Raw genomic sequence first — 27,999 nt, 5'->3', positions numbered from 1 at the left:
GAGTTTGGCTTGGACAAATGTGCCACACTTACTCTCAAACAAGGAAAAATAGGGAAAACTGAAGGAATAAAGATGCCCCACGAAAATAACATTAAAAGTCTGGATGAGGAAGATTACTACAAATACTTGGGTATCCTTCAAGCTGACAACATCAAGCACACTGAAGTCAAGAAAAAGATTAGAGGTAAATACATCAAGAGAGTGAAGAAGATCTTAAAGTCCAAACTCAATGGAGGAAATACTGTGAATCAACACCTGGGCAATTCCAGTCATTAGATACACAGTTGGAATAGCGGACTGGACTCAAGCAGAACTAAAAGCAATGGATAGGAAGACCAGAAAAATAATGACAATGAATCATGCTCTTCATCCACACAGTGACATTGACAGACTCTATCTACCAAGGCAAATAGGTGGACGTGGAATGCTGCAAGTACATCAGATGGTTGAAGAAGAAGAAATGGCTTTGGAAGAATATCTGAAGGACAATGATGAAGATGCACTGAAATTAGTATATCAGGAAGGCTTACTGACTACTGGAGAGACCAAACTGGCATACAAGAAAGACCAAATGAAGAACAGAATAGAAGCATGGGAAGACAAAGCACTACATGGCCAGTACATTAAAAAAATAGCTGGGAAAGCAGATAATAACAAGACCTGGCAATGGCTAAAAGCAGGAAAGTTGAAGAAAGAGACCGAGAGACTAATTCCGGCTGCACAAGATCAAGCCTTAAGGACAAATGCATACAAAGTCAAAATTGAGAAGACAGCAACAGACAGTAAGTGCCGCCTATGCAAAGAAGCTGAAGAAACAGTAGACCACCTGGTAAGCTGCTGGAAGAAGATCACACAGACTGACTACAAACAGCGGCATGACAAAGTAGCAACGAAGGTGCATTGGAAGATCTGCAAGAAATATCATTTGCCTGTAAGCAAGAACTGGTGGGATCATAAAATAGAGAAAGTCATAGAAAATGATAAAAGTTAAACTGCTCTGGGACTTCAGAATTCAAACAGACAAGCACTTGCAACATAACACCCCGGACTTAACAATTGTTGATAAGAAAGACAAAAAAGTCTGGGTAGTGGACATGGCAGAGCCTGGAGACAGCAGAATAGATGAGAAAGAACTGGAGAAGATAACAAAATACAAAGACTTACAAATAGAAATAGAAAGACTGTGGCAAAGTCAAAAAGTTGACTTTGTTGGAAGTCCCCCTGGGAGGGTTATAAATAGCAAATCACGGTACAAGGATCATAAATACATGCCAGTTGCCAAATACCCAAATTTTGATTGCAGGAACACTGCAGTGGTTGCAAGTGCAAGGAACTGATTGTAAGTCACCTTTGTTTAGCACTGTCATAACTTTGAAAGATTGTTAAATGAATGGCCATAAGTCAATTATAGATTACATCTTCCCTTCTGATGACGTAAAGCATCTTCCACATCATTCAGCCATCACTGAGACAATACCACATTTGTCCTCATTATTGTTGTACGCTTAGCATTTAATTTAAGGAGCTGTAGACATGAGTTATATGGGCACCTATCTCTTTCTTCAAATTTGCAGTGCTCCATTTATTACTCCTACAAAGATTTTAATGTATGTAGGATTTCAGCCACTAGAGGGCTCTGCTTCATCTGAAGGATGTTGTAGTAATGCATCTATGAGAAAAAAAATTATAAATTATTAGATTTAATGAACTAAGTCTCAAGGCCCTTTCCTGCTCTTATTATTATGGCAAAAAAATGGCTACTCCTTTGAAACGTATTGTACTTTAGATGTGACAATTTCACATCAATTTCAATTATCTGCAGGGCCTGCACAAGCCTTTGATGTCAAGGCTGAGGAGGTATTTGATGATCTGAGAAGATTTCATATAATGCCATCAACTATTAGTTTTGGGAAGCAAGCCAATTTTCCCCCACTACCTCCCCATTTCCAAATAAGTAAGGGAATGAATGAATGAATGAACACAAGTCACACAAACAAAGAGAGACAAAGACAGAAAGACAGACACTTAGACAGAGAGAGAAGACTTTTGGAATTTTCAAACTGTAAGATTCTGAAGAAAGGTTTGTCTCCCTCTGTCAAGCAACAGAGAACAGCAGCAGTAGTATTAAATTTTAGGAGGAAGCAAGACAGATGCTTGAAGATCATTTAAATATATCAGAGTCAAATATATGGATTTAATGCGGAAAACCATTAAAGCTTTCAGAAAAAAGCTTTGTTGTTAACTAAGATTATTCCTTTTTTATAATGGAAAAACTTTTTAATTATTTAATAATATTACAACATAAGGATACCGTGCACACACATGCATACATACAATCTATTTATGTTCTCACATAACTTCATATGTTTATGAAGTCCAACATTTCAGCTCCATCAATGTCCAGTTAGGGCAATACCTTCTTTTTCCTGCTAAAAAGACTGGCATTCAGAACCATACTGCCCTATTTAACTATCCAGTTAACAATGTTCATCCCATTTACTGCATATTCCCCTCTCTACCAAAAGCCACGATGAGGGAATAATACTTTTTCTGGGAGCATTCAAGCATTGCGACATTGCTAGCAAACTAATTAGACAATGACCACTATTGTAATATTTGAACAAAGGAAAGGATTGCTGTTCTTATTCAATAAACTAGTTACCTAGAAACTATCACTATCCTGGTACACGTATGAAAATATACACATGTCTGTTACACATGTCTGTTAGTCAGTGTCAAGTATGCACTGAGATACATATTCCACTAAAGGGATGGTCGAATATATGCATGCCCATACTTGAATGCACACAAGATTTTACCATATCAATAGCACATCAATTCTTTGAAATTAGAATTATTTAGCCCGCTTTCCTTAACCATCCTAAGTAGGCCAGTAGCTGGATACAAGCAGTTTAATAATAAGACAATAAATAAAATTCTAAAAACTAAACCAGTACTTAAAAATATTTCATACTGCAGAAACCACTAAATCAATGTATCAGTGGTAATCATTTTAAACAGCATACAGCTGTTTAGACACTAAGATTTTTTTCCGATTTTTGTTTTTCACTGTACGTCTCTATTGCATGAACGGTCATTAAATAACTGGGAGATGTTCCACAGAGAAAAAGAAAAGAAAACTCTAGTCAAAATTAAATGTCATTCCCACTTTCCCATGATGTTGTCTTCTATACCTCAAAACTGGATTGTGAAGAGTTTGCTAATACAGACATTTAGTCAATTGATCAGCTAAATCAGGGCTTTTCAACCAGTGGTACGGGTACTACCTGTAGTACATTGGCACCTGGCAGGTGGTACGCGACCATCCTAGAAAAGTGGTAGTGGGACAGGGGAATGGCAGCACCGCACAAGCCTGAGCGAGAGATGGCTGGAGCTGCAGGCTCCAGCTGGAGCTCGGCACTGATCCTGGCGCTTCTACTGAGCCCAGAAAAAGCGCTGATCAGCTGGAATGTTGCAGCATCTCCAGGGTCTTGTGATTTACATTCAGATGCTTGGCAACTGATTCATATTTATGATGGTCACAGTCTCCCAGGGTCATATGAAGTGACCAAAGCCTGCTGTAACCATCCAGCAGATGGGGGGAATAAAAACCAAACACCCCCCACCCCACCCCCACTGCCAATCCTCAACAGAAATGCTCACAACAATGAAAACCTCGGACAGGAGGAAGAGCGACGCCAGGCAGGCAGGCAGGTGTCTTGCTCGGCTGTGGCTCGGGGGGCACTTTTTCAGTGCCATTGTAACTTCGATCAGTCACTAAGCAAACTGTTGTAAGTCGAGGACTACCTGTACTTCATCCCTTTTTTCCTTTTTTATTTTTGGGTCATCAAGTTTTTGACACCTTGCTAGGCGACTGGTAGTATTCAGATGTTGCCATATCCTAAAAGTGGTACAATGGGTGAAAAGGTTGAAAAGCCCTAGAGGAGGCATCAACTACAATATATTTACTTGGTTGAGAGTCATATCTTAAATCAAGCAGGTTGAATCTTGCAGTCTCCTGTCATGGGGGGGGAGGCTCTGAAAAATCCAACAGGTGTGCACCTGGGCTTCTGTGTCAGTTGTGATATTCTTCAACATCTTTTTCCTAACTCTGTGCTTTTAATTATTAGTGATGAACAGATATTTCTTCTGGCATAAATCAACCCTGTGCACCTGGGCCAAAAATTCCTGCATTGAAGCTATAATATGTTGGCCAGGAAGACAGAAATTAACAGCCCGAGCTGACAAATAAACAATAAGGGGGGAAATGGCCTGGTTTGCTTTAGTGCGTTTAGAACAGCATGAAGACATCAAGTGGAAGCCCCATCTACAACATTTAGATAAAGTACAGGCTGTCCTCGATTTACAATCACAACTGAGCCCAACTTTTTTGTTGCTAAGTGAAACATTTGTTAAGTGAATTTTGCCCCATTTTACGAGCTTTCTTGACACAGTTGTTAAATGAATCACTGTAGTTGTTAAGTTAGTATCATGGTTGTCAAGTGAATCTGGCTTCCCCCATTGACTTTGCTTGTCAGAAGGTCGCAAAAGGGGACCACAGGACGCTGGGATACTGCAAGGGTCACAAATATGAGTCAGTTGGCCAAGTGTCAGAATTTTGATCACATGAACATGGGGATGCTGCAATGGCTGTAAGTGGGAAAAATGGTCATGTTACATTGTTCAGAGCCGTTGTAACTTTGAACAGTCACTAAATGAACTGTTGTAAGTCAAGGACTACTCTGTGTGTTTATCAGTCAATCACAGGGGTTCCCAGCTTGGGCTGCCAGTCTGAGTTCAAGCATGAATCCGCTTCAAGGTTCTTGACCCACAGGCTGTGAATCTAAGTTCATAGATAAGATAGGAAATGAGCATAAAGTACACATTTAAAAAACAAATGTTGAAGAATGCAAAAATGATAAATAAGAGTTAAAGGCTCTTTAAATCTTTAAAAAGAGGTCTGGATATATATCACAATGAACAGATTTGCAAATTAGTTTGATATTTGCACCCTATTTGAATTCTTTCCGGTTTAGATTGTCAGTAACGTCTGATTTAAAATGTACTAGCATTTCATACATTCCATACTAAATTGCACATGCGTATCTTTTTTTTTATATTCATGCTGAAATCTGAAATGCATCATTTGAAAAGGAAACTAATTCCAATTCAATTAAACTTTGCTTACTAGAAAAGCAGTATTCTGAAATCAAAGCCGCTTAGCTAAAAACCAAAGCAGAACCCAGTAAAATGGCACTAAACATGATGCGGAATCATGTGGCTCAGATGTGAAGTGAGCTCTAATATGCTCTCAGCACTGGCAGATTGTTACTTGTAAAAAAAAATACACAACCAGTGCCAACCACTTCATAGACTGCAAATGAGAAGCTTTTGAATTTAGGCTATTTTTGTTATTTCACTCCACTTGTGTCTCTTACATCATAATACCCATTTGGACACCAACAATCTGAACTGTCTTCTCAGGGCAAATTTGGGGAATGAAGGAATGACAAAATGAAACCCTTTCCTTTTTTTGCTTTCCTTTGTTTATTTCCTGTGGCAAGGAACTGAAACCAGTAAAAGCCTATCAAGAGTTTAGAAAGCTATCTCTATCATAATAAGTAATTTGTCTCCAGCCAGTCTAAACGTTACCAGGTTAAGAAAGGTTGGGCTAAAGGGCTGTTGCTATCTGATAGTGAAGGGTTCGTTTTCTGACCTGACCTCTAATGGATATCTGCACTTGTGCAATCCAAAGTTGACCTCCCCGCTTGTGCCTCTGTTCCATTCCATCATTACTCTGCCTTGTTTAGATGGCGAAAGTAGGAATCAGTAAAAACTGGAATGCTTTGTGCAGTACCATCACGTATCTGTCACCTCACTGCAAGAAAACACAGAGGGCATTTAAAGTAGGCTTGTCTTAATGACAGGTTGGAAAAAAAGAGAGATAAAAATAGGATTCACAAACGACACACACACACATGTATTATTAAAATCTACTGTTGCATTCAGCGAGCACTGAGTTACTTCCAAGCCTCAGTGGAATAGCTTCCCTGTTTAAATCCAGTGGGGTGAGCAGAATTCATACAGTTCCGAATTAAAAGATGAGGCATCTCTGCCATTGGTTAATTGATGGGGCATAATTTCAGCATTCATGGCCAAACAAGGGCAAAGCTCACTGGCTCTTTTTACAACCAAGACTGTGAGTTATTTTGGTGGGAAGGTTCATACCACGCTGTGGCCATATTTGCTGCAAGCACACACTGTGGCTTTTCATGAGCATTGAAAAGTTGGGAGCCTTCTTCAAAGAAATCCCTGATGCATTAACAAGCATCAAAATTACACGATCGACTTTTTTTTTGTCTTGTGGCAACGTTCATAAGACACGTTTGAAAGTTTTTGGTATGGAAATATTAGGGAAGGTGTCAAGGTATTGAAGTTTATATTTGTCTGGAGTCATCTTTTATATATGTTCATTTCTTTTAATTTTTATCTTTATTTGTACTTCTTTTCTCTTTATTTTTTTACGTTTTTCTTATATTTCTTGTATTAGTCTTTTATCTTTGTATTTGTAAACTCTAATGATAATTATAATGAAAAAGAATATTATTTGTTAAATCAAATTCATATGACTGTCCATCTCATGGAAAATGCCATTGTACAACGTTCCAATAAAATAATAAATATAAGACAATTGTTACATAAAAGCATTATAAATAATTACTTTTAAAAATATTTATTAATAAAATGTGGTATGCATTTAGACTACTTTGTGTAAATGAAGAAATTAATGTAACTTCTTTAAATGTTTTGTCTGCTCTGATAGGTTTGCATTTGCAACTTTTTTCTCAGGCCCTTTCATTTTGTTCTTTGTCTCTAGGATCACTTTGTCCAGCTGGGTGACTTTAGGCCAGCCACTCTCTCTCAGCCCAATAGACCTCACAAGGTTGCTGTTATGCAGAAAATAGGAGGAAGAAATAGAGGTCTTGGTTATGTTCACCATCTTGAATTATTTGTAAAAATAATAAAAGGTAGGATACAAAATAAATAAAATAATTATCTCCAAGCTACAAAGATCCATGTATTGATGTTTTGTGAATTTAAGTTTCAGGAACAATGCCTTTGAATTAGTAGAATTCTGCTTTGGAGCTTTAATTCATAAATCACGTGATTTTGTGTCCATTATGCACTCTGGAGCCCGGCTTCTGCTTGGGGAGGAAATGGCAGAGAAGAAAAATGTAATCTCCACTTTCCCATTCGCATATGATCAGTTCCAAAGGCAGCTGCTTCTTTACAGAGAAATACAGGGGAATACTAGTTTTTCAGTTGTTGGCCAAAAAGCATCTGGTGAGGGCAAAGGATTGAACTTTGTTCACCTAACTGCTGTTCTATTAAAAAAGGATGTGTTGGAGAGTATATAGAACTGTTTTGTGTCTGGCTTGAAAAAAGGTTCAGTCACATAACTAGAAGACTGATGCATCAAAGAAGGAGTTGGAGGATTTCTGCCAACTCTGGGCATCTCCCAATCAAATGTTGAAACAAATAGAAAATCATATAAAACTATAAAACTAAATAGATAAAAACATTAAAAACAACAAAGATCTGGCACCAAGTCAAATTCATAATGTGGAACTATCCAGTCTTATCCCAGTGCTTGGGAGAAAAGCCAGATCTCCAAAGCTTTATGAAAGGATAGAACAGGGATAGGCAACCTCGGCTCTTTTATGACTCATGGACTTCAACTCCCAGAAGGAATTCTGGGAGTTGAAGTCCATGAGTCATAAAAGAGCCGAGGTTGCCTACCCCTGGGGTAGAAGATCTGCCCAATTTAGATGACAATGCTTGGGGGAAAGGTCTAGGTAGAGCTTGCCCAACCTATCTGTTCAGGTAGGATGGGTAGATGTCCTTCGGGAAAGGTAATTGTGCAGATAACCTGGCCCTGTGCCATTTAAAGGTGATGACTAGCACCCTGAATGAAACTGGAAGCCGCTGCAGCTACATAACAAAGGTGCGACATGGACACACCTAGAGGCCCCCGTTACTGTGTATGTTGCTGCATTTTGGACCAGTTGAAATTAGGAGGTGCCTGGACTTGACCGTTACTTTCTCTGCAGGCTTTCCCACTGAACTACATTCCTTCCATGTGCACAAACTCTCATTCCAAAATAAAATATCCTTCCAGGCTTATTTTATAGTTTTTTTTATAATTTAAGAGAAAATGCACTATTTTAATTGGTAAAAATAAAATTGCGCAAACTAAACACAACACCAAACTACCTCTGAGTAAAACTGCACCGCAACTAGATTATTTCATCGTTCTCAAACTTGAGGCAGAAAGCTTGTATTTTGGACTTAGCATTAAGATACCGGATCTGGACATGAAGTGTGTTAATACTACTTTACAATGCCTTGGTAAGGCCACACTTGGAATACTGTATCCAGTTCTGGTCACCACGATGTAAAAAAGATGCTGAGACAAAGAGTACAGAGAAGAGCAACAAAGATGATTAGGGTACTGGAGGCTAAAACATATAAGGAGCAGATGCTGGAATTGGGTATGTCTAGTTTAACGAAGAGAAGGGCGAGGGGTGACATGATAGCAGTGTTCCAATATCTCAGGGGCTGCCACAAAGAAGAGGGAGTGAAGCTATTCTCCAAAGCGCCCGAAGGCAGGACAAGAAGCAACAGATGGAAACTAATCAAGGAGAGAAGCAACCTAGAACTAAGGAGAAACTTCCTGTTAGAACAATTAAATCAGTGGAACAACCTGCCTCCAGAAGCGGTGAATGCTCCAACACTGGAAGTTTTTAAGAAGAGACTGGACAGCCATTTGTCTGAAATGGTGTAGGGTTTCCTGCCTGATCAGGGGGTTGGACTAGATGACCTCCAAGGTCCCTTCCAACTCTGTTATTCTCAACTACAACTTCGGAATGATTATTCCGAAGAAGCCCAAAGACACAAAACCTTGCTGCCACCTAGCTGGTCGTCCGGATAGGCTGCACTAGGTTCTCTGTTGGGGTTGTCTAGTCTTGCTTCTTTCCTATTTCCCTCCCTGTTTGGAAATTTCCCCCAGTTGGAAACTCCTCCCCCCCCCACGCCAATCATCTGCCAAGCAAAACGCTCCTAACGAAACACCGCTCAAACTCTCTGCCATTCATCCTCTCTCTGGGCGCCAAGCTTCAGCCACGTGCGCCGGAGAAGCAGAGTCAGGCTAGTTCAGCTGCGCACGCAGATGGGCACAGTCTGTCCCGCCAAAGCCAGCAGCTCCGCCCTCTGCCCACCGGGCGCCTGCACTCTTTTTACTACCTTACATCCGCTGGAGATCAATCTGGGTACATGTCCGAAGCCTGGCTCTCTTCAGCCGGGACACGGGAGAGACCCTTATTTTTTGTCTTCCATGCGGTCCAGAACCCACTACACAATACTTATTGCTGGGGAAGGCGGCTGTCCACCAAAGGGGCTTCTGGGCTGCTGCCGAAACTTTTAAGTCTTCCTACATTTAGTGGGACTTAGTGTTGAGGAAGCTGACGCCCGGCCTTCGCAGCCGACTTTTTCTCTCAAGAGAGATATCGGGCACCAGCAGTGACATTTACCTTTGACCATCTTTTCTCTCCCGGGAAATGGCGATGCAGTCAATGGGAAGAGGACGGGAAGGGTTGGGATAGTGAGTATTGTCGTGTGCGGTGGGGACATGGGGTGGGTAGGGGGTCGCGCTCATTAGCCGGTAAATTTCTCATACCGCTCCGAAAGGGAAAAGGGGTCAGGAAGGGTGTTCTGTTGCAGGCACATTGTATCGTGAATTTAATTCCTTGTTAAGACACTTGCTGGTCTGTTTAAGCAAATTTAGTCACATTTAATGGCCCTTTCCAGACAGTGAACTCATAAAGCACCTGGTTCATCTGAAATACCTTTATTTTGCATGTAGAAGGTTACAGCAGAGAAGGTGTGGTCAGGTGAAGTCTGGACGGTACTTTAAGGTCGAAAGACAGTAACAGGATTACTGTCCGCATGGCTTGTGTTCAGATGTTACAATGGAGGATGGAACACAAGGGAACAAGGAGAAGGAGGAAGTCCAACCCAGAAGGGGTGGATCCTAGTACAGCATCATGAGCAGGATAGGAAATACATCACAAAGGGGGAAGGTACTGGTAGACCCAATTAGCATATTATAATTTCCCAAGAACAGCCACGTGGTGGCAGCACACTCCCCGTCTGGTATTTCATAATACCACCATATAAAGCCCATAACGGTAGTTATGCAAATGCAAATACACGTTTGTGGTTTGTTGTTGTCAGAAAACACCTAAGAAATATAAGTAATAAATCTGAGAAATAGACATAAAACTGAGAGATATAAAAATTAAACATGCATACATATAAATGTAAACTTGAGAGATATACAAAAAATAAACATGATATATGAGGCATAAAACCTGAGAGATATAAGAAGTAAACATGTGTCCATATAGGACATAAAACCTGAGATATATAAAATAAACATGCATATATAGTGCAATAATAAGAACTGCCATTCTAGGCTGAGGTTTTGCTTGTTGCGTTCAAGACCTGAAAGATATAAAAGAACATGCATATATATTGCAATAATAACAATTGCCTTTTCAGGCTTCAATAGTCTGGATCAGGTTGAAGGCACTTTTCTTCTAGAAGGCAGGATTCAGGAAGGAAAACGAGTTCAGTCTTCAAGAGGCAAAAGCAGGACAGGTTCTGCGATGGTCTGGTGAAAGTTTTGGTGTCTTTCGAGTCTTGAGCTCATTGGACGTTGAACAGAACAAGGTCTCTAACTTGAAGATCGGAGTTAAGATGAGACGTGTGTGACTGGAGCGTGACTTTGATGCTCCCCACCATGCTGCTCCCCGCCATAATTTGAAGCAGGGTTGGATACAGGTGTTTGCTGTGTATTGCCTAGAAGTGGAGCAGGATGCATAGCCGTATCGTGGTTGTCGCTGCCACATTCTGTGCACTTGATGAAGGCTTTACAATTTTTAGCAAAATGGTCATATGAGGCACAGCACCTGTAGCATATTCAAAGTTTTTGGAGGACCTCTTTCCGCTCTTGTACAGTCATTGCTCTAAGCTGACGACATTTCCTGAGAGGGTGTGGTTTTTTGTGAATAGGACACTGACGATTAGGATCATCATTCCCACCACCTGAATCACTCCATTGAGGAGGAAATGGTGCAGAATGTGAGATGTCACCACCTGAATCCCTCCATTTAGGAGGAGATGGTACAGGAGGCGAGATGTCCGTCTTTCTTGTAAACACAGCTCTATGTGCGTCACTGTGTTTAGCTGTGTTATTATCATACCTTGATGATGATGATGATGATGATGATGATGATGGAGCAGGCACACTGGATTGAGGGTGGTTGAAACTGTGATTGTTTCTTGTCCAGGTATGTCTGGATGGAGCGGCCACATTGGGTGCAGAGTGGTTGAAGCTGGGATCATTTTTCCTCCAGGCTTGTTGATGGATGAAACTGCAAAAAAATGAAAATGGGGGATAGAGGACACCATAGTGTTCTTTGTATTCTGATCCTTGTTGTGTCCATCTCTCCTGCAGGCCGTATGGCAGTTTTGACACCACTGGAATGAAGCCATAGGAGGTGTCTAGGAAGGCTAGACCAGGTAGAAGCGGGTCTGCTTTTGCCGATTCTATCTCTGTGAGGAGATCACTTAGTTCCTGGAGCTTTCGATTGTCTTTATTGCTTATGTTCGGAAAGTTGTATAGTCTTTGTAACATAGCATTCTGTATTGCTTCTGGGCTGCCGAAGGCTTGTTCAAGTCGAGCCCACGCATAGGCGAGACTTGTCTCTGGAGAGTCAGGGTACGCTGATCTCACTCTTGCAATAATGGCTGTAGATTCTGGCCCTAGCCACTTTATAAGTAGATCGAGTTCCTCCTTGGTGGTAAGGTGGAGATCAGCAATAACGAGTCTGAAGGTTGATCTCCAAGATCTGTAGTTCTCTGGACGATCATCGAACTTTGATAGGTTAGCAGTGATGAGGTCTCGACGAGTCACAAGTGTAGCATAGTCAAGCTGGTCTAATCTCTCATTCCTTGATTCCAGGGAGACCTGTGGTACTCCTTGGGTATGAAGTTGAGGTATTCCAGGATAGAAAGATGTTGCGGGAGCGTTCTGTTGTGGCGCGGTCCCTATGGCTTGTGCTGGCTGTCGATTAAACTGTTGTTCATTCGTGGCATTTACGGGAACATTGACAATAGGCACAGCTGCCTTGTGATGTTGAGGAGCAGGCCTTTGCAGGCTCGGGGTCCCTATGACGTTCGTAGGAAGTGCATAAGATGGCCCTGCAATGTAGTGTTGAGGTGTCGGCTGATGCAGATTTAGGGTTTGTGTGCTGGTGGTGGGAAACACAGCTGATGCACCTGTGTTGCCTAGAAGAAGAGGTGTAGGCTCTGACAGGCGCGGGACTTCTGTGCTATTTGTGGGAAGCACGGTTGACGCACCTGTGTCGCTTTGAAGAAGAGGTGTCAGCCCTGGCAGGCACAGGACTTCTGTGCTCTTTGAGGGAAGCACGGTTGACGCACCTGTGTTGCTTTGAAGAAGAGGTGTAGGCCCTGGCAGGCGTGGGACTTCTGTGCTGTGTGTGGGAAGCACGGTTGACGCACCTGTGTTGCTTTGAAGAAGAGGTGTCAGCCCTGGCAGGCACAGGACTTCTGTGCTCTTTGAGGGAAGCACGGTTGACGCACCTGTGTTGCTTTGAAGAAGAGGTGTCAGCCCTGGCAGGCGTGGGACTTCTGTGCTGTGTGTGGGAAGCACGGTTGACGCACCTGTGTTGCTTTGAAGAAGAGGTGTAGGCCCTGGCAGGCGCGGGACTTCTGTGCTGTCTGTGTATGAGTAGGATAGGAAATACATCACAAAGGGGGAAGGTACTGGTAGACCCAATTAGCATATTATAATTTCCCAAGAACATCTAGTGGTGGCAGCACAAAGGGAGAAATTGAATGAAATTGGGGCAGGGGGAAAGGGGTGGGGGAGGGGGCAGGATTCTGCCTATTTGGTTGTTTGCGCCCACTCAGTTCAGGCAGCGCCACTCAACCACCTTATCCATCGCTGTGAGGTAGTCAAAACTCAGACCACCTTCCCGAGCCATTTCCCCAGCGTTAATTCAGAGTTGATCTGGGTCATAAATGCTCTATTGCCAAATGCCCCCCCCCCCACTGTCCTTCACGTTAAAGCGGCGGAAAGGGTGACCGTAGGGGGGGGAAAGAAACGCGGAGATTTCTTGGACCAAGCTGGGAAACCATTCGTGAACGGAGGATTTCAACGGGAAATATCTAGCAGGCCAGGGAAGAAGTGATGTTGAAGCGTTTTGAGAGGGGGGGGGGAGAAAAGGGGACGTGATGGACGGGTCTTGGGAAAGAGAATATTAACACTACTATTAATCAATCCAGATTAGTTCTAGTTTCCAATCTGTTGAGTACAAGGAAGAAACTGTTTTGAAGCAACTGCATTTTCCCAATGCCAAAAGGAAAAAGGCCATGGGCCTAACAGTCAGGCGACAGGTGGGAGGGCAAAGCGCTCTCCGTCCAGACCGGACTGATCCTGCGCGTGTTTTTGTACAGGCAAGCTTTAAGAATCTGGATCAAGTCAAGTAGTCAAGTCTCAATTTCCGATCTGTAGAAAAATCGGATGCAAGAAAGCGGGAGACTCTGGAGGAAGGGAAGTCACGGCGACGCCGAAGTTCTTTGCCTTCTGCCTCTCTTAGCTGAGCCGCTGCGCTCCAGCCAGATTCCCAGGTCGGCCGCTCGGCGCGCGCTCTTCTTCTGCCAAGGCTGCTTCTTGGAGGGCGAGAGATGGACGGGGGTGGTGGTGATGATGGAGATTCATTCATACGAGGTCTGCCAGCCGCCGAAGCGGGAGGGGGGGTGGTGGTGGTGGTATGAGTATCTACGTATAGAGCGGGGGCTGGAGAGGAAAGAGGGCAACGCGACCCCTCCCTCTCGTCTGGTTGCCACCCGTTTTTGGCTGCAGGAGTTGCACTTGAGAAGATCGATCAGGAGGAGGGGTCTCGGGGACAAGGCTGAAAGCTCAGGTTACAGCTCAGCTGGGGGGCAGGGGAGGTCTGAGACCTGGGCATATACACGGGCTGCTAGAAGGCAGAGGGGAGCATCAGCCGCGGTGCTTCAGCCCAGAGCCCTGGGCAGTTAGCCGGGTTTCTGCTGGGCCTTTGCTACTTTTGGATTCTCTTGCTGTTTGTTAAAGACAACGGAGGATCGGGTGCATGAAGGCTCGGTAGCCACTGGGGGAACTACTGCTACCACCACCATCACCATCTCCTCCTCCTCCTCCTTTCTCATCCACGCAAAGGTCCTGCATGTCTAACATTTAGACATGTTCAGCTTTGTGGATTCAAGGACTCTAGTGCTCCTGGCAGCTACTCAAGTAATTTTATTAGCACTTGTCCATTGTCAGAATGAGGATATACGTAAGTTATACCTTTCTTCCTCTTTTTCTTCTCCAGAAAGCAGGTGAAAAGCAAGAGGTTGGGGAAGTATAAATTAGGGGAGGGGGGAAAAAATCAGGAGAACAAGCAAACTTTTTTTAAAAAAAATCACTTGTGGGTTTGTACAATTAAACTTCCTCCTTTGAGTTAGTCTCCCTCCATCTCCTTCTCGTTTCTCTTCTTTTGGCTCCTCAAATTCTTTCCTGCTGCAGAGAGATGCTGTTGCATCCTCACAATTAGTCTGAAATCCCAATCTGTTCTTTGTAATGCTTGGCTACTCAAAAACAAGAGCTGCACTTAGCACAATCTGATTCAAGCGCTGTACCATTTCTTCTCTGGGCCTTCCGGCAGTGAGTGGGGTGAGCTGGGGATAAGGTTATTATTATTATTATTATTATAAGTGATTAAATTGTTATATGCCTTCATCTAAAGATCTCCAGAAAAGAAAACGGTGTGGTAAAAAAAAAAGTCATATTCTCAACTCGCACAGGATAAATGACCCCTCCAACCTCTTGGCGGAATGAAAGAGTTAACTGAACTGATTTGTACAGGGGCTCTCATAGGAGGGATTCGGACAAAAGAGAACATAGCAGGAAGATTTTGTGTGTGGGGGGGAATCACAAAGAAAGATCTTTATGCATAAAATGTCCCTCCCCTAGTTCAGTTAAGGATGCGGAGTAAGGTGCAGATGGAGTTCCTGGGGAATTTGATAGCAGATTTTTTTTTTGGTAGCTGAGGGAGTAGAAGGAAAAATTTCCCCAACTCAAAAGAGGCCACCTGAGGGGTACAAAACATTCCAGAGGCACATCAGTCCATTTGTTCTACTCTCACTCTTCAACACACACACACACACACACACACACACACACACACACACACAGAGGGCGTGGGAATCCTTCCTTCCTGTATATTAGGGAATTGTGTATAACCATCCCAATCCCACCCACCCCTTCTTCTCCCCAAAACTTTTATCAACTTTCCCTTCTAATCATTACAAAATCAAAGGCAGGTTATCTCTCTTTTCTGCCGCTCACTGGGAGAGCTTTTGTTGTTTGCAGTATTATTCAAAAGTGGAAGAGGGAAACTTGAATAGGTAGAAACCTGTATTTGGGGCAGAGTGTTTTTTTCTTTTCTGTTTGAATTCCACCCTTTCCTCCATAATTCTCCAGACTGTAAATCAGTTGTGGGGATTATATCATGAAAGTGAGGTGAGGTGGAATTTCCTTTTTTTTTTTTGCTCCTGATCTCAGGCTTTGCTTTTTCCCAGTGCAAAATCCCAAAGAAAAGGAGTCAAGTTCTTTTTTTTTTATTAATATGCTATAATCTCTGCAGTTGAGTCTTCTGAGTTGGTAAGAGAAAGAGCCCTTGCCTCAGGGTGGTTCAAAAAAGGGGAATTGACCTAGGTGCTTATCCCTACTGATCAAAAGGTATTGCTATTCTATTCTCTGCTTCTAACAAAAAAACCACGATCCCTTATGAAAATATGGGAGGGCTACAAGTGAAGAACAGTATAGGAAAACTGTGCCAGTCTATGGTGGCAAAAAAACTTCAGGAGTCAGGAGTGGCACTTTTTCTGAATAACACACTTTATTTAGAGGCACAAGCTTTCAGTGAACCAAGCAAGGCAATTGCATGCTGAAAGTAGCCTGGAAAAACTCTGAATCTTGGGAGATGATTTGTAATTCCCAGTTGTAACCAGGTGCTCTTTCTCCTATTAATCAGCTGGTCTGCAGAGTGGTAAGTGTAGACTTTCTAGGTTTTGCATCTTTTGTCACATCATTGAAAGGATGATGGCTTGGAGATTCAGAAACATGCTGGAGAAGCAAAGTGTTCATCAGAAAATACCATTTAATTGTTGTTTTTTTTTAAAAAGCATATTTCCATATTGTCGCTTTTTTTAAAAAAAGCATATTTTCATATTGTCGCGAAGGGGAAAGTTTTTAGTTACTTTAATCCTGGTGCTTATTTGGAGAGTCTCATTTTTTTTTTACACACTGGTTTTTCCCCCCAAGTGTTCTCCCAGGTTAGGGAGTAAGCTGAATCCTTGCTCTGTGCAGGTTTATTTGCCTTGAGCAGCAATAGCTTCCAGATGCTGAAAAGCTGCCCATGTTTATTTAAAGTAGTCCCTACTGGAGCAATGTGAATTGCACTCTGTGTGCATTTGAGAAAAGGTCCATTCATGAGTGGAGGGTCCCTTGGGCTCCAACTGGCTCTGCTGACTTGTGCACAATAGCCCCCCTGTCATATTGCTGCTGCTGTCAGGCTTTTGCTAAGAAGTTAAAGGGGGGGGGGAAGAGATGCAAGTGCAAATGAGGCACATTTTTAATGTACTTGTTTTTTCTGATCCTTTCCCTATGAAGCACAATTTCTATTTCACTAAAATAAGGGAGGGCGGGGCAGTGGGGGGAAGAGAATAAGAAGTGGAGTTAATCTGATGTTTAGATTAGAGCTCCAAAGTCTTTCTCCTTCTGCCTTCTGGTTTGAACTCTCCCACCACTCTCCATCTGCCATATCTTTCACTGATCTGAGATTAGTTTGGTCTTCTGTTGCCTAAAAGAAAGACCACTGGATGTTATACTCTTCCTTAGAGTTATCAATTAGTGATTCTTAGCTGCAGGTTGAAACGGATTGGAACAAATTGGGTGGCCTCTAATACCCTCCCTTCCCCATTGTAGCCAAGAATTAGTGCTAGGGGTTGCAAAGTGAGTCAGTTATGTGGCCCGATGTAACTGTTCTTAAGCCCTAAATCTCTTCCACCAGAAATGCTGTCATTTCAGCCAAGTGGCTCATCAAACCACCATGGAACGTGAGACTATGCTTGGTCATGAATGATAGTTTGCCAAATGGAAAAGTCTGCTGAGTGCAGATTGAGGGAACTCCAGATCAGCATTCTTGGTAGAAGGAGGGGGGAAACTACTACAGTTGAGCTAAGATTTAAAGATAACTTACACACCTGTGGTCAAGTCTTTAGGATTGCCAGGTATTTTTTTTATGAAGTTGGTATCACTGTACCCAAGAGATAATATATAGCAAGCAAAATATGTTTGATGCAGCAAGAAGTAATAAAGACAATGCAGGAACAATCTTGGGCAAGTAATTGCTATTTTAGCTCTTACCCTGGAAGTAACTAATACTCTAGCAATATCTTACAGGGATCTATTACTCTAATTACCTTATAACTATCACTGGGTAATACATACTATTGCATACGAGTAGGCATTATCCTGCAGCAGAAGTAACTAATGCCCTAGCCTTTATCTCACAAATACCTACTACCCTACTTATTACTTTGCAAGTAATTATTATCCTGGCTCTTACCTTGCAGGTAGCTATTACCCAAGCCACTACTTCACAAGTAAGCATTGTCTTGCTTCACGGGTGCCTATAGCATCCTAGCACAATTCATATAACTGATGGTGAGGATAAATGAAAAAAATGTAATGTGCTAAGTGTCTTGAGCCCACATATTTGGTAGGAAGGAACCCTAAAAGATACCGTATTTATTCAGCACTGCTAAGATCACAGCTGGGGTACTATCTAGGATTCTGGGTGCTACATTTCCAGAAGGGGATTCAAATGACAGAAATGATGACACAGGCATTTGTAAAACAGTTCCTAAGAGGATATACGGAAGGAACTTGGGATGTTCAGCCTGGAGAAACAGAGACGGAGAAGAGTCACGATAGCCATGTTCAGGTACATGAAGGGAAGCTAAAGGAAAGTGTTCAAGACTGTTTTCCACAGCTATAGAAATTAGAATCAAAAATAATGGCCGTAAACTGCTGCAACCTAGATTTATTTTAAATATTTCCTGACAGTAAAACCTATGCATCAGTGGAACAGTCTACCCTGGGGGTTCTGGATTCTCCATCTCTGGGTTTTTTTTAAAGGCTGGAGAGCTACCTACCTTGGATGGTTTAAATTGGTTACCCTGCACATCGCTGAAGATTGGACAGATGTTCCTCATGATCCTTCCAGGTCTACAATTCTATGATAATCCCTACACTGGCATGAGATTTTTGGAGTTTACTTAGACTCCCAAGCCAGTATTGTTATCATCCTTGTTGTGAGGAACCCTGAGATAAATGTACGGGTTCTATTGATGTGGAGGTGGGGATGGGATTGGGAACGGCCAACCCAAGGCCTTTTCCCTCTATTTGGGAATAGCAAAATGCCCTTGTTGTAATCTGTGAGAAGTTGATGAGATGTTCTTGAATGGGGCAGGTTGGGAATAATGAAGGGCAATGTTGGATCACTGGGACAAATGCTGCTATTTCTTTCGCTCTTGATTCCTGCTGCGTTCGTCTCTTTAACCTGCTTTCTCCTTTTCCTTTCCTTCTGGCACAGGGGAGGCAGGCAGCTGTGTACACAATGGGCAGACATATAGTGATAAAGATGTGTGGAAACCCGTACCCTGCCAGATCTGTGTTTGTGACACTGGCACTGTCCTCTGCGACGATATTCTCTGCGAAGAAATGAGAGACTGTCCCAGGCCTGAGATACCCTTCGGAGAATGTTGCCCTATATGTCCAACTGATCAGTCCACCACCAGTGGTTGTAATTTATTTATTTCTATTTCATATAAATAAATTACCTGAGAGATAATAGCACTAAAAGAAGAAAGATTAACAGCAGCCATGGATGTGACTCTCAGATGTTTTCGCATCCATGAAAGGCAATTGCTGCAAAAGGCTACTTCTCACAATTCCTCAAACTGTGTTTATGACATAGAAGAGATGAATTAGTTGAACCGTGAATGTATGACAGGAGGAGATGGGAAGAACTGTTGACCAACTATTAACTTGTCTAAGGCAGCCAACCAGTCCATTAAAAGTACAGGCATTTTAGAGCGAGACACATTTCTAGAAATTTCAAAAGTTTTCCCCAGTAAATAGAAGGTTTTTAACAACTCCTGCACCAACTTTTTCTATGCCCAATTGTATTTACTGTTGCTTGCTGGGCATGTAAAACATTGAGGAAGTGGGAAGAAGCTTCATAATGCTAAATATATCTTCCAGTACACAATGTTGAACTGTGATTTCTGTGTCAGAATTTACAGGGTGACCTAGAGAATGGGAAATTCTTTTTTTACAGTCCTATGAAAATGGAAAAGACTAATCGGGTATTAGTATCAGGCATTATCAGATGGCAAAACCTTTACCATGGGTTTTTTGAAGCACAAGGAATCTCATTCCTAATATCTAAATTTAATGATGTGCAGAAATTGCAGCTTGTGGCTACCATTAAAAAGTGATGCTGCTACTGAATGCATATTTATATAGTTTTATTAAAAAACACTAATAAAGTATTATTAGTGTATCTGTGTTCAATAAAACTGAAGGAGTGTTAGCAGCTAATCTTTTACATCCTATTAATGCCTGTGTGTAATTGGCACATATTTTCTAAACGGTACCCGTTGCCTTATGCTATAACAGCTTTTCACTTAGTATGCCAATCAAAGTTGCGTAAAATATATATATGTGTAAGGGTCAAGTATGAGGAACAGTACAGCACTCCTACTGAAGGCTAGCATTGTTTGGAAGGGTGTAAAATCCCGGAGTAATTTTGGAGTCACTGAGCACATCACTCAAGAGATACAGTAGAAATAGATAGCAGTTCTCCTTTTGGAGAAATGTGTTTACGATCAGGATCAGAGCAGAAAATGTGTATGGTTCAGCCTCAGGAAATCTACGAGGGTACGCTTAAAAAAAAGTCAAGATAATTTTGATAGAATGATCACAGCGGCCATTTTTTTTACTTTTTGCACTCCACATGCACACCTGCCTAGTAGACAGCTCTGGCTCCTCCCATAGGTTAAATCTCTCTGGAGCCTTAAAGTCCCTTAAGGAATTTCTGGTTCATTAATTGAGGGAGTGGGGGAAGAGGCCTCAGCAACAAGAGGTCAACCTTTCCCCTTGCCTGAACTTCACAAGAATGACCTAACTTTCATACCTCAAGTTTGGGAGATGATTTATAATGCTTCCCTGCCTCACCTTGTGCTGCCTTGGGGTCCTCTTTTCCAGAGCAATGTCAGGAAAACATCCACCATTTTTCAGTTTCAAAAGTAGTTTCCCCACCCCCACCCCCTTCTTAACAGTACATGAGGAATTGTTGTAACTAGAAGTGGCCTTTTTTAACCCTTTACCCTCTTCTGGCTGTCTGAGGCTCCGCTAATTAAAGGGGAAGCCTCCAGAAGCAGAATAACAGGGAGACTGCCAGGAGAAGTAAAGGGTTGAGACCTGCAAAAGTTAACCGTGGTTTTTCTGTGCATTGTTTTTTTGCAATTAAGCTGATTGTGGCTTTTAACCTCTATGTTTTGCCTCATGTGTCTGGTTTTTTGTGTTTTTTTTTAAAAGCCTACACTTCTCCCCCAAATCTATTGTTTGCTTATTTAATTGATCTAACTATGTTTAATGGCGATGAGTTTCACTAATTTTTTTATTATTATTTCGTTGGGAAGCTGCTTTTAAACAAGTAGTCCCATTTTGGAAATCCCAACTTCTTCCTCCAGTCAGTGGGATTCTCAGTTCTCTCCTTCCATTCTATGCAAATTTACCTGGAAAGAGAGTTCTAAATGAATACAGTCTTAAAACAGACAACATTGCTTTGATAAAAACTGAACTGCTGCAATTCCTGTGGGCAAAATGGAATTAAAGTTAGCTAGCCTGCTTTAGCATGGCTTGCAATGAATTATTCACGACACTATTATTCTCTCTGTGCTTGCTTGTTTTGTTACTTTACATTCCCAATGTAAAAAAAACAACATCCTCTGCCCCTTGTATTCCTGGGACATCATTATCTCCCACAGAGCCATGATTTAAAATAGGGCAAGCACTGAAATAATGAAGATCTCCTGTCTGTTTCCTTGGTTTAGTTACAGGTTACCCTATGTTCCTCTCCGTGTTGTCACATGCTTCATGAATGAACAGACTGAGGACATTTGTGTACTCAAATTTTCATATATAGTTCTATTTTCAAAACAGTTCTGATGTTTTCTTCTTTTCTCTCTCTCTCCCTCTTTCATTCTTAACAGGGCAACCTGGTCCCAAGGTGAGACAACTAAACACTATTAATAATCACCATTGTCTGTTAGCACCCCCAAGGTTTTCCAGCTATGTCAGAAGTGCAACAGGGACTTGCATCATTGATTGCTGTTCAATTGGCAGCGTTATTAATTCATTCATAACTTCTGTTGATCTGCTTAAAAAAAGAAGTGTAGTATTACTTATCACCGAGTCCCCCAAAAGCTAATTTCTGCAGAATGAGATGCTATAAAAAACACTGTTGTGGCTACACATTCTTTTGGGCTTGACTTCAGCCTGAGGGAGAAGACAGTTCTTTAGAACCAAACGATGCAATAGATAGTTATCATGAATTATGACAGAATCTGGCAATGAATATGAATAACAATCTGACAGCCTCGTATTGAAATTGATGAAATAATTGCTTTGCTCCAGACAGATGAATATTTTACTGACTTTATTTAAAGTCTGTTCATGTTTTAGGTAAAATTATGCTTACCGTAGTTGCAAAACTTGGAGGTTAGATACTCTCTAACACTTTGAAACCTACAGTTCCCACAGGCTATCTATTGCTGTAGTGTTATAAAGTTAAAAATGTAGACTCGGAGTTCAAGATGCACTAATTGACTGGCTTGGGATGTTTGGCTTGGTTCCCACCCCTAATTTTACACATTTTTGATCTGGCAGGGTCAAAAGGGAGAACCTGGTGATATCAAGAATGTAAGTTTCAAATTTAATGCATCCCTTTCTAATTTTTCTTAAACCCTGATTGTACGAAATATATATTTGACTGAAGTGATTTTCTGTATATTTTCTTCTTTTTCTTCTCTCTCTTTTGGTTTAGGTTGTAGGACCAAAAGGCCCTCCTGGACCACAGGTAGTGGCGTATTCTGCTATCTTATTTACATGTATTGAAAAAAGAGGGTTTTTGTTTTAAAAAAGGGTTATTAATGCTCTCATTACCTTCTGCAGGGACCTTCAGGTGAACAAGGACCAAGGGGAGAACGTGGAGAAAAAGGAGAAAAGGTAAGACCAACTATACCTGTGTGGTATTTAATAAACTAAACAGGCTGCAAGTCTATTTATACTTAACTCAGAGTAAGTTCTAAGCAAAGTGGAGTTTGCATCCAATTCAGGGTGTCTAGTGCTGTAGTTGTAGAATACCATTCTCTATGTCAAATTAATACTTTTTTGCAGCAGTAATCCGTCAAACCCTCAAGGCAGGTCCATCAGCATTAAATCTTGGAGTTCATATTAAAGTCATACTCATCACAAGAAGTGTGGAAGAAGATCACTTAAGTCATGATTGGGTGTAAGATGAGGGATTAATAACCTGACCGAATGTACTTCTAGACACCTCCCTTACCTGCAGAATTGTTGATTTACTGAACCAGCCCAAGGCATTTGGCTGTGTGTAGCTAAGCCTCTCCCATGCATACATACATCACTGCATTCAGCATCCAAGTTGTACTGACGATTGAATTCTGCTTTCAGTGCTCACAGTGCAATGACATTTTGGTGGCCCAGGATAAGCTATCTTAGGATTGCAGGGAGCACGGTATTGAAATGTTTCTTGGTCTCCAACATTTATCACTTGAGATAATTACCAATGACTATTCTGCAATAGAACAAGACCTCCAAATTAGTAGACTTGTATGGATAGCGCAGTATCTGGACAGTGCCATTTTCCACTTGTATCCTTCTTTCATTCTGGATGCTTTCTTTCCCCCCACAAAATCTATTGGCATATGTGTGTGAGGGAGACATGACAATATAGCCACCAAATGTCTTTTGACAGGTAAGGTGAGAAGCCAAGCTTCTGGAAGTATTTTTCTTTTGTAGCTTTTGCATTTAGCTGGATAATAATATACAGTTTCAATAGTTTTAAGCCAAATAGTGTAGGGTAGAATTCAGTAGTAGAGTAATGAAATGGGAACATTTGTGCTCATAATTTTATTCATCTATGAAACTTAACTAGCTGAATTTGAGCCAGATGCTATCTGTATACTTTACTTTTTCTTTTTTGTAGAGAGTATGAAAGACACTTTTATCTAAGATCAATCTGTTTCCTAAATCCTATTAAGAATTGGCACAATCTAATGGCATGGTATCCTATCCTATGCCAATTCAAATTACTAAGCAAAATTACTAATAATATATGCACAGGATTGACATACCAATATTAATGTAGTTATAAACAATAATCTTTAATGCAATGGAACTTTCTTTTGCATCATTTTGAGTTATAAAATACTGTATTAATAATTATGAGATAAGCTGCATTAGAAGTAGTGGTTTTTAAAAATGATGTATAAGTGAAATGTTAAGAGTGGACAGTCTGATATTCATGAAGATCTTCCTTCCTTCCTTCCTTCCTTCCTTCCTTCCTTCCTTCCTTCCTTCCTTCCTTCCTTCCTTCCTTCCTCCCTCCCTCCCTCCCTCCCTCCCTCCCTCCCTCCTATCCATCCATAGGGTGTTCCGGGTCCTCGTGGCAGAGATGGTGAACCTGGTACACCTGGCAATCCAGGGCCCGCTGGGCCCCCGGGACCTCCAGGACCCCCTGGCCTTGGTGGAGTGAGTATTCTTGTCTTAGGAAAAGTTTTACTCTCACAGCTTCTGCTTATGAATGTTACAGAAGAAATGTAAATACCTCTTTCACTGTGTTGCCTCTCGAGAATTCCTAATGGAGAAGTCTTAATTCAGAACAACTTGTGTAATGTGTTGCCTCCATTTCAAATACCCAAAACAGCAAGTAACACTTGTGATTATGTTTTAATCAACTAACAAGGCCTTTGACCCACTCCTGTTGCTTTGCTCTGTGAGTCTCTCTGCATGAAAGAATAACGTTCCCTTGTGTTGAAAAGCTCCCTGCACTGCTTGAAGGGGGGGGAAAAAGCATCATCATAATCTATAATAATGTGAACAAAATTCCTCGCAGCATAGCTAATTCATCATTACTAAGTTTATTTTTCTGCAGGCCGCCACAAAGAAGCATTGGTTTTATAGAAGAACGCATTCTTAATTTTTGCCGGGTCAACAGAGGGGCACAACGGGGCGGACCATTGTTCTTTGTAAATTCAGAGTGTGCCCCATGACCCAGAATCCTTTGTAATACTAGAGTGTTCGATGGGCTCCCTCAGCAGGCTGGCTGAAGTGGGAAGAATTCCCTTAAAGAAGACAACCCATGCTTTAGAGACCAAATGCCTTTGTCAGTAGTTTGGACCGATAGCCCAGCAGTGAATTAGATATGCCCTAACGGATCGATTTCAGTAGGCGTAATTGCCTCTGTGTTTAGTTGTGTTACCAAGGTCCAGTTGATAGTACAAATGGCCTCTCCTAACTTTGGGATCTGCTGACTTTGCTTCCATTGACAGAGAAATTACCAAAGATGTCTACTTAATCTACTGATTATCCTCTAGCTCCTTAACAGGGAAATATTTAAAAGAGTAATGCCTAATCCTTGAATAAGAAAGCATAGAAAGATCTAATAGTTTTTAATTTGGGGGCAGGTTTTAGAATGGTCAGGTGAGTGATGACTATGGACAAAAAACATTTCTACTATTGGGGTTTCCGTAAAATCAAAGGTACAAGTACAGATTGGGCGAGACTTGACTTAAAGAACAGTAACTATAAGAAAGACCTTGGAGTCGTAGTGGACGATTACTTAACATGAGCCAGCAGTGTGCAGCAGCAGCCAAAAAAGCTAATACAATCCTGGATTGTATAAACAGAAGCATAGAATCAAGATCACGCGAAGTATTAGTACCATTTTATAAAACCCTACTAAGATCACACCTGGAATACTGCAGGTGATATGTTCACCATATCACAAAAAAGATGTTGAGAGTTTGGAAAAAATTCAGAGAGGAGCAACTAAGATGATCAAAGGCCTGGAGACTAAAACATACGAAGAACAGCTGCAGGACTAAAGAAAAGAAGAAATAGGGGAGACATGATAGCAGTATATTTGAGGGGCTGCCACAAACACGAGGGGGTTATGTTGTTCACCAAAGCACCAGAGGGCAGGATAAGAAACAGTGGTTGGAAATTGATCAAAGAGAGAAGCAACCTGGAATTAAGGAGAAATTTCTTAACAGTGAGGACAATTAACCAGTGGAATAGCTTGCCCCCAGAAATTGTGGGCGCTACATCACTGGAGATTTTTAAAAAGAGGCTAGACAGTCACTTGTCTGAGATGGTATAGGTCATGCTGGCTCAGGAATTCTGGGAGTTGAAGTCCACATGTCATAAAAGAGCCAAGGTTGCCTACCTGAGCAGGGGGCTGGACTAGAAGACCTTCCAGCCCTATTCTATTCTATAATATTGAACAAACACTTCTGTAGTAGAATAATCAATTACCAAATACATTCCCCCTTTTTTTTCCCTCTACCTGAAATTCTTTCCAGAAATATCTCCCAATAAAACACCTGCAGGAGTTGCAGGGAGAGTAAAGATGGAAAAAGAGAGCAAGCTTACCCATTTTCCCCCTCTGTAATATGGCAAAGATTGCCCATCAGATATAAAAAAGGTCTGTGCTTTTAAAAGACCTTCTTATATTTCATATGGTACAAGTGTTCTCCATCTAATCACATCGTGTTCCACATCTCACTGAAATTATGTTCCTTTTGTCTTTGCAGAACTTTGCTGCTCAGATGGCTGGTGGATTTGATGAGAAAGCAGGTGGTGGTGGTGCTCAGATGGGAGTGATGCAAGGCCCTATGGTAAGGATTAGGAAAGTTTCTATATTCCTTGAATATTCTACTGGTTTTATATCAACTTACGGGTCTTGGCCTAATATCCTCCAAAGAATCTAGAGCGCTGATTTTAGTGAGACTGAGAAAGTTAAGTCATGATGATGGGCAAGGTAGGTTTGATAGGCTGTAGTAGCCTAATTTGACCTAGAGTTCATAACAGTTTTGCATATGCAAATGCATATGGATTCAAAGAGCACATTCAAAAATATTCGAAAATATTTTAATGTATATTTTGGTGAGACATATTGGCTTTCTTGTAAGCAAAAATGGAACAATCAAAAATAAACTTTCTAAGTGGGAAGTAATCACTACTCTAATAAGGTGATCTACATTGATTTCAAAATTGATGTTCAAAAATTGATTTTCAAAATGAAGACTTTCTGCAGAAAACAGACCATGCACTTCCTACTGGGCTTAGCGGTGTCACTTGAGCCTGTGATTTCATTGGCCAATCATACTGAAAGGGGTGGGAGGTACTTTCTCATAAATTGATTGGGTGTGATGTTGCCTAAAGATTTATTTTCACTCTGAGGTTCCTAAAGAACTTCATCTACCCTAAAATTGTGGCTGCTATGAAATTCAGTTTCATAGTTAATTTTAGTCCTGCTCAGCTAAAGAACAGTCTCAAGGGCTGTTGTGGAGTTATGTGGATATGGGATTTTGAGGGTCCAAAAATAGACCTAGTCTGCGTGGATGTTCACCTGAAAGAAATAGGTTCTTGATGAGCCAGGAGTGTTTTTCCCCTTCTCATCTTTAAGATCCATGCAAGTAAATATTGTTATGGAGTGATGGTTCTCTACAAAAGTTGGAACTTTAACAAATATTTTAATTTGCCATTCTCTGACAGTGTGAAGCATTGGTTAGGGGATAACAGCCTATTAAAATCTGTAGAATAGTTATACTTTGAGCAACTTGGCATATCAAATGCCTATTTTTCTATTAGAAGTTATGCATTTTGGCAAACCTTAAATAGATCAGCAAAATTGGTTGGCTATTACAGTATCAGCAAAGGCTGTGTTGGTCATTTTATATTTCAAATTATTTAATTGATTATTTATTTTAGTTTTCACAATGATACAGTCTATGCAGATCTACAAAGCAGATAGATATATTCATTTTCTTCTTTTTAAAAGACATCAAGAGTACTTTGTGCTTGTTTAATTATTATTTCATCTTATTATTATCCTTTTGTCTTAAACAAAACTATATTTTCAGAAAAATTATAAATATAGATAATGAGGTTGTGCAATTTTTACTCAATTTGACATTAATAAAGATTCCAAGCAAGTGTATTAAATTAATTTATGCTGTCAAAAAGAAATATGTCATATTGTGATATGAGCTTTAACCTTAAAATTTTACAAGGTATTCTGCAGATGGCCTCAATTTGAGGAATTAGGTTATTATTTATACATATATGATTTCTCGACCTTCTCAAGGCAGTCAGTTTTCTTTACAACACTGCTTGTTTTTCTTTTCAAAATCAGAAATGGCAGGCAAACATCTGTGTCATATACTTTATCTAGATTGTATCAGCCAATAAGAAATGGTTGATTAACCTTCATGGTGCAACCTCATAAATCAGGAACGGCTTTGAATCTCTTGATTGAAAATAACTTAAGATTATACCCCCTTTCCATTTATTTCTTTAAATCAAAAGGATCCTACATTTGAAAAACCCCACATTACTGAAGAGAGTTACACCCCTAGTTTAATAACCAGTTAACTAGCACAGGAGCA

At 41.1% G+C, this 27,999-nt stretch overlaps 1 protein-coding gene and 1 long non-coding RNA gene across 2 annotated transcripts in view; both read left to right on the top strand.

The window, feature by feature from the left end:
• The window catches only part of LOC308664294, a 359,871-nt gene that overhangs the window by 23,232 nt on the left and 308,640 nt on the right, over positions 1 to 27,999 (top strand). The window lies entirely within an intron of this gene.
• Positions 14,372 to 27,999, top strand: part of COL2A1 (collagen type II alpha 1 chain) — a gene marked incomplete at its 5' end in the record, with an annotated part of 87,056 nt that continues 73,428 nt past the window's right edge. Inside the window, 8 exons of the mRNA XM_081321374.1 lie at positions 14,372 to 14,465; positions 18,831 to 19,037; positions 21,517 to 21,533; positions 22,193 to 22,225; positions 22,350 to 22,382; positions 22,478 to 22,531; positions 23,978 to 24,079; positions 26,143 to 26,226. Of these exons, the coding sequence (XP_081177500.1) occupies positions 14,372 to 14,465; positions 18,831 to 19,037; positions 21,517 to 21,533; positions 22,193 to 22,225; positions 22,350 to 22,382; positions 22,478 to 22,531; positions 23,978 to 24,079; positions 26,143 to 26,226 (624 nt within the window). The remainder of the gene's footprint in view (positions 14,466 to 18,830; positions 19,038 to 21,516; positions 21,534 to 22,192; positions 22,226 to 22,349; positions 22,383 to 22,477; positions 22,532 to 23,977; positions 24,080 to 26,142; positions 26,227 to 27,999) is intronic.

The sequence above is a fragment of the Vipera berus genome (genome assembly GCF_964194415.1).
Source record: "Vipera berus genome assembly, chromosome: 2".
NCBI lineage: Eukaryota > Metazoa > Chordata > Lepidosauria > Squamata > Viperidae > Vipera > Vipera berus.
The sequence above is the reverse complement of the archived record's forward strand: the minus strand, read 5'-3'. Positions and strand labels throughout refer to the sequence as shown.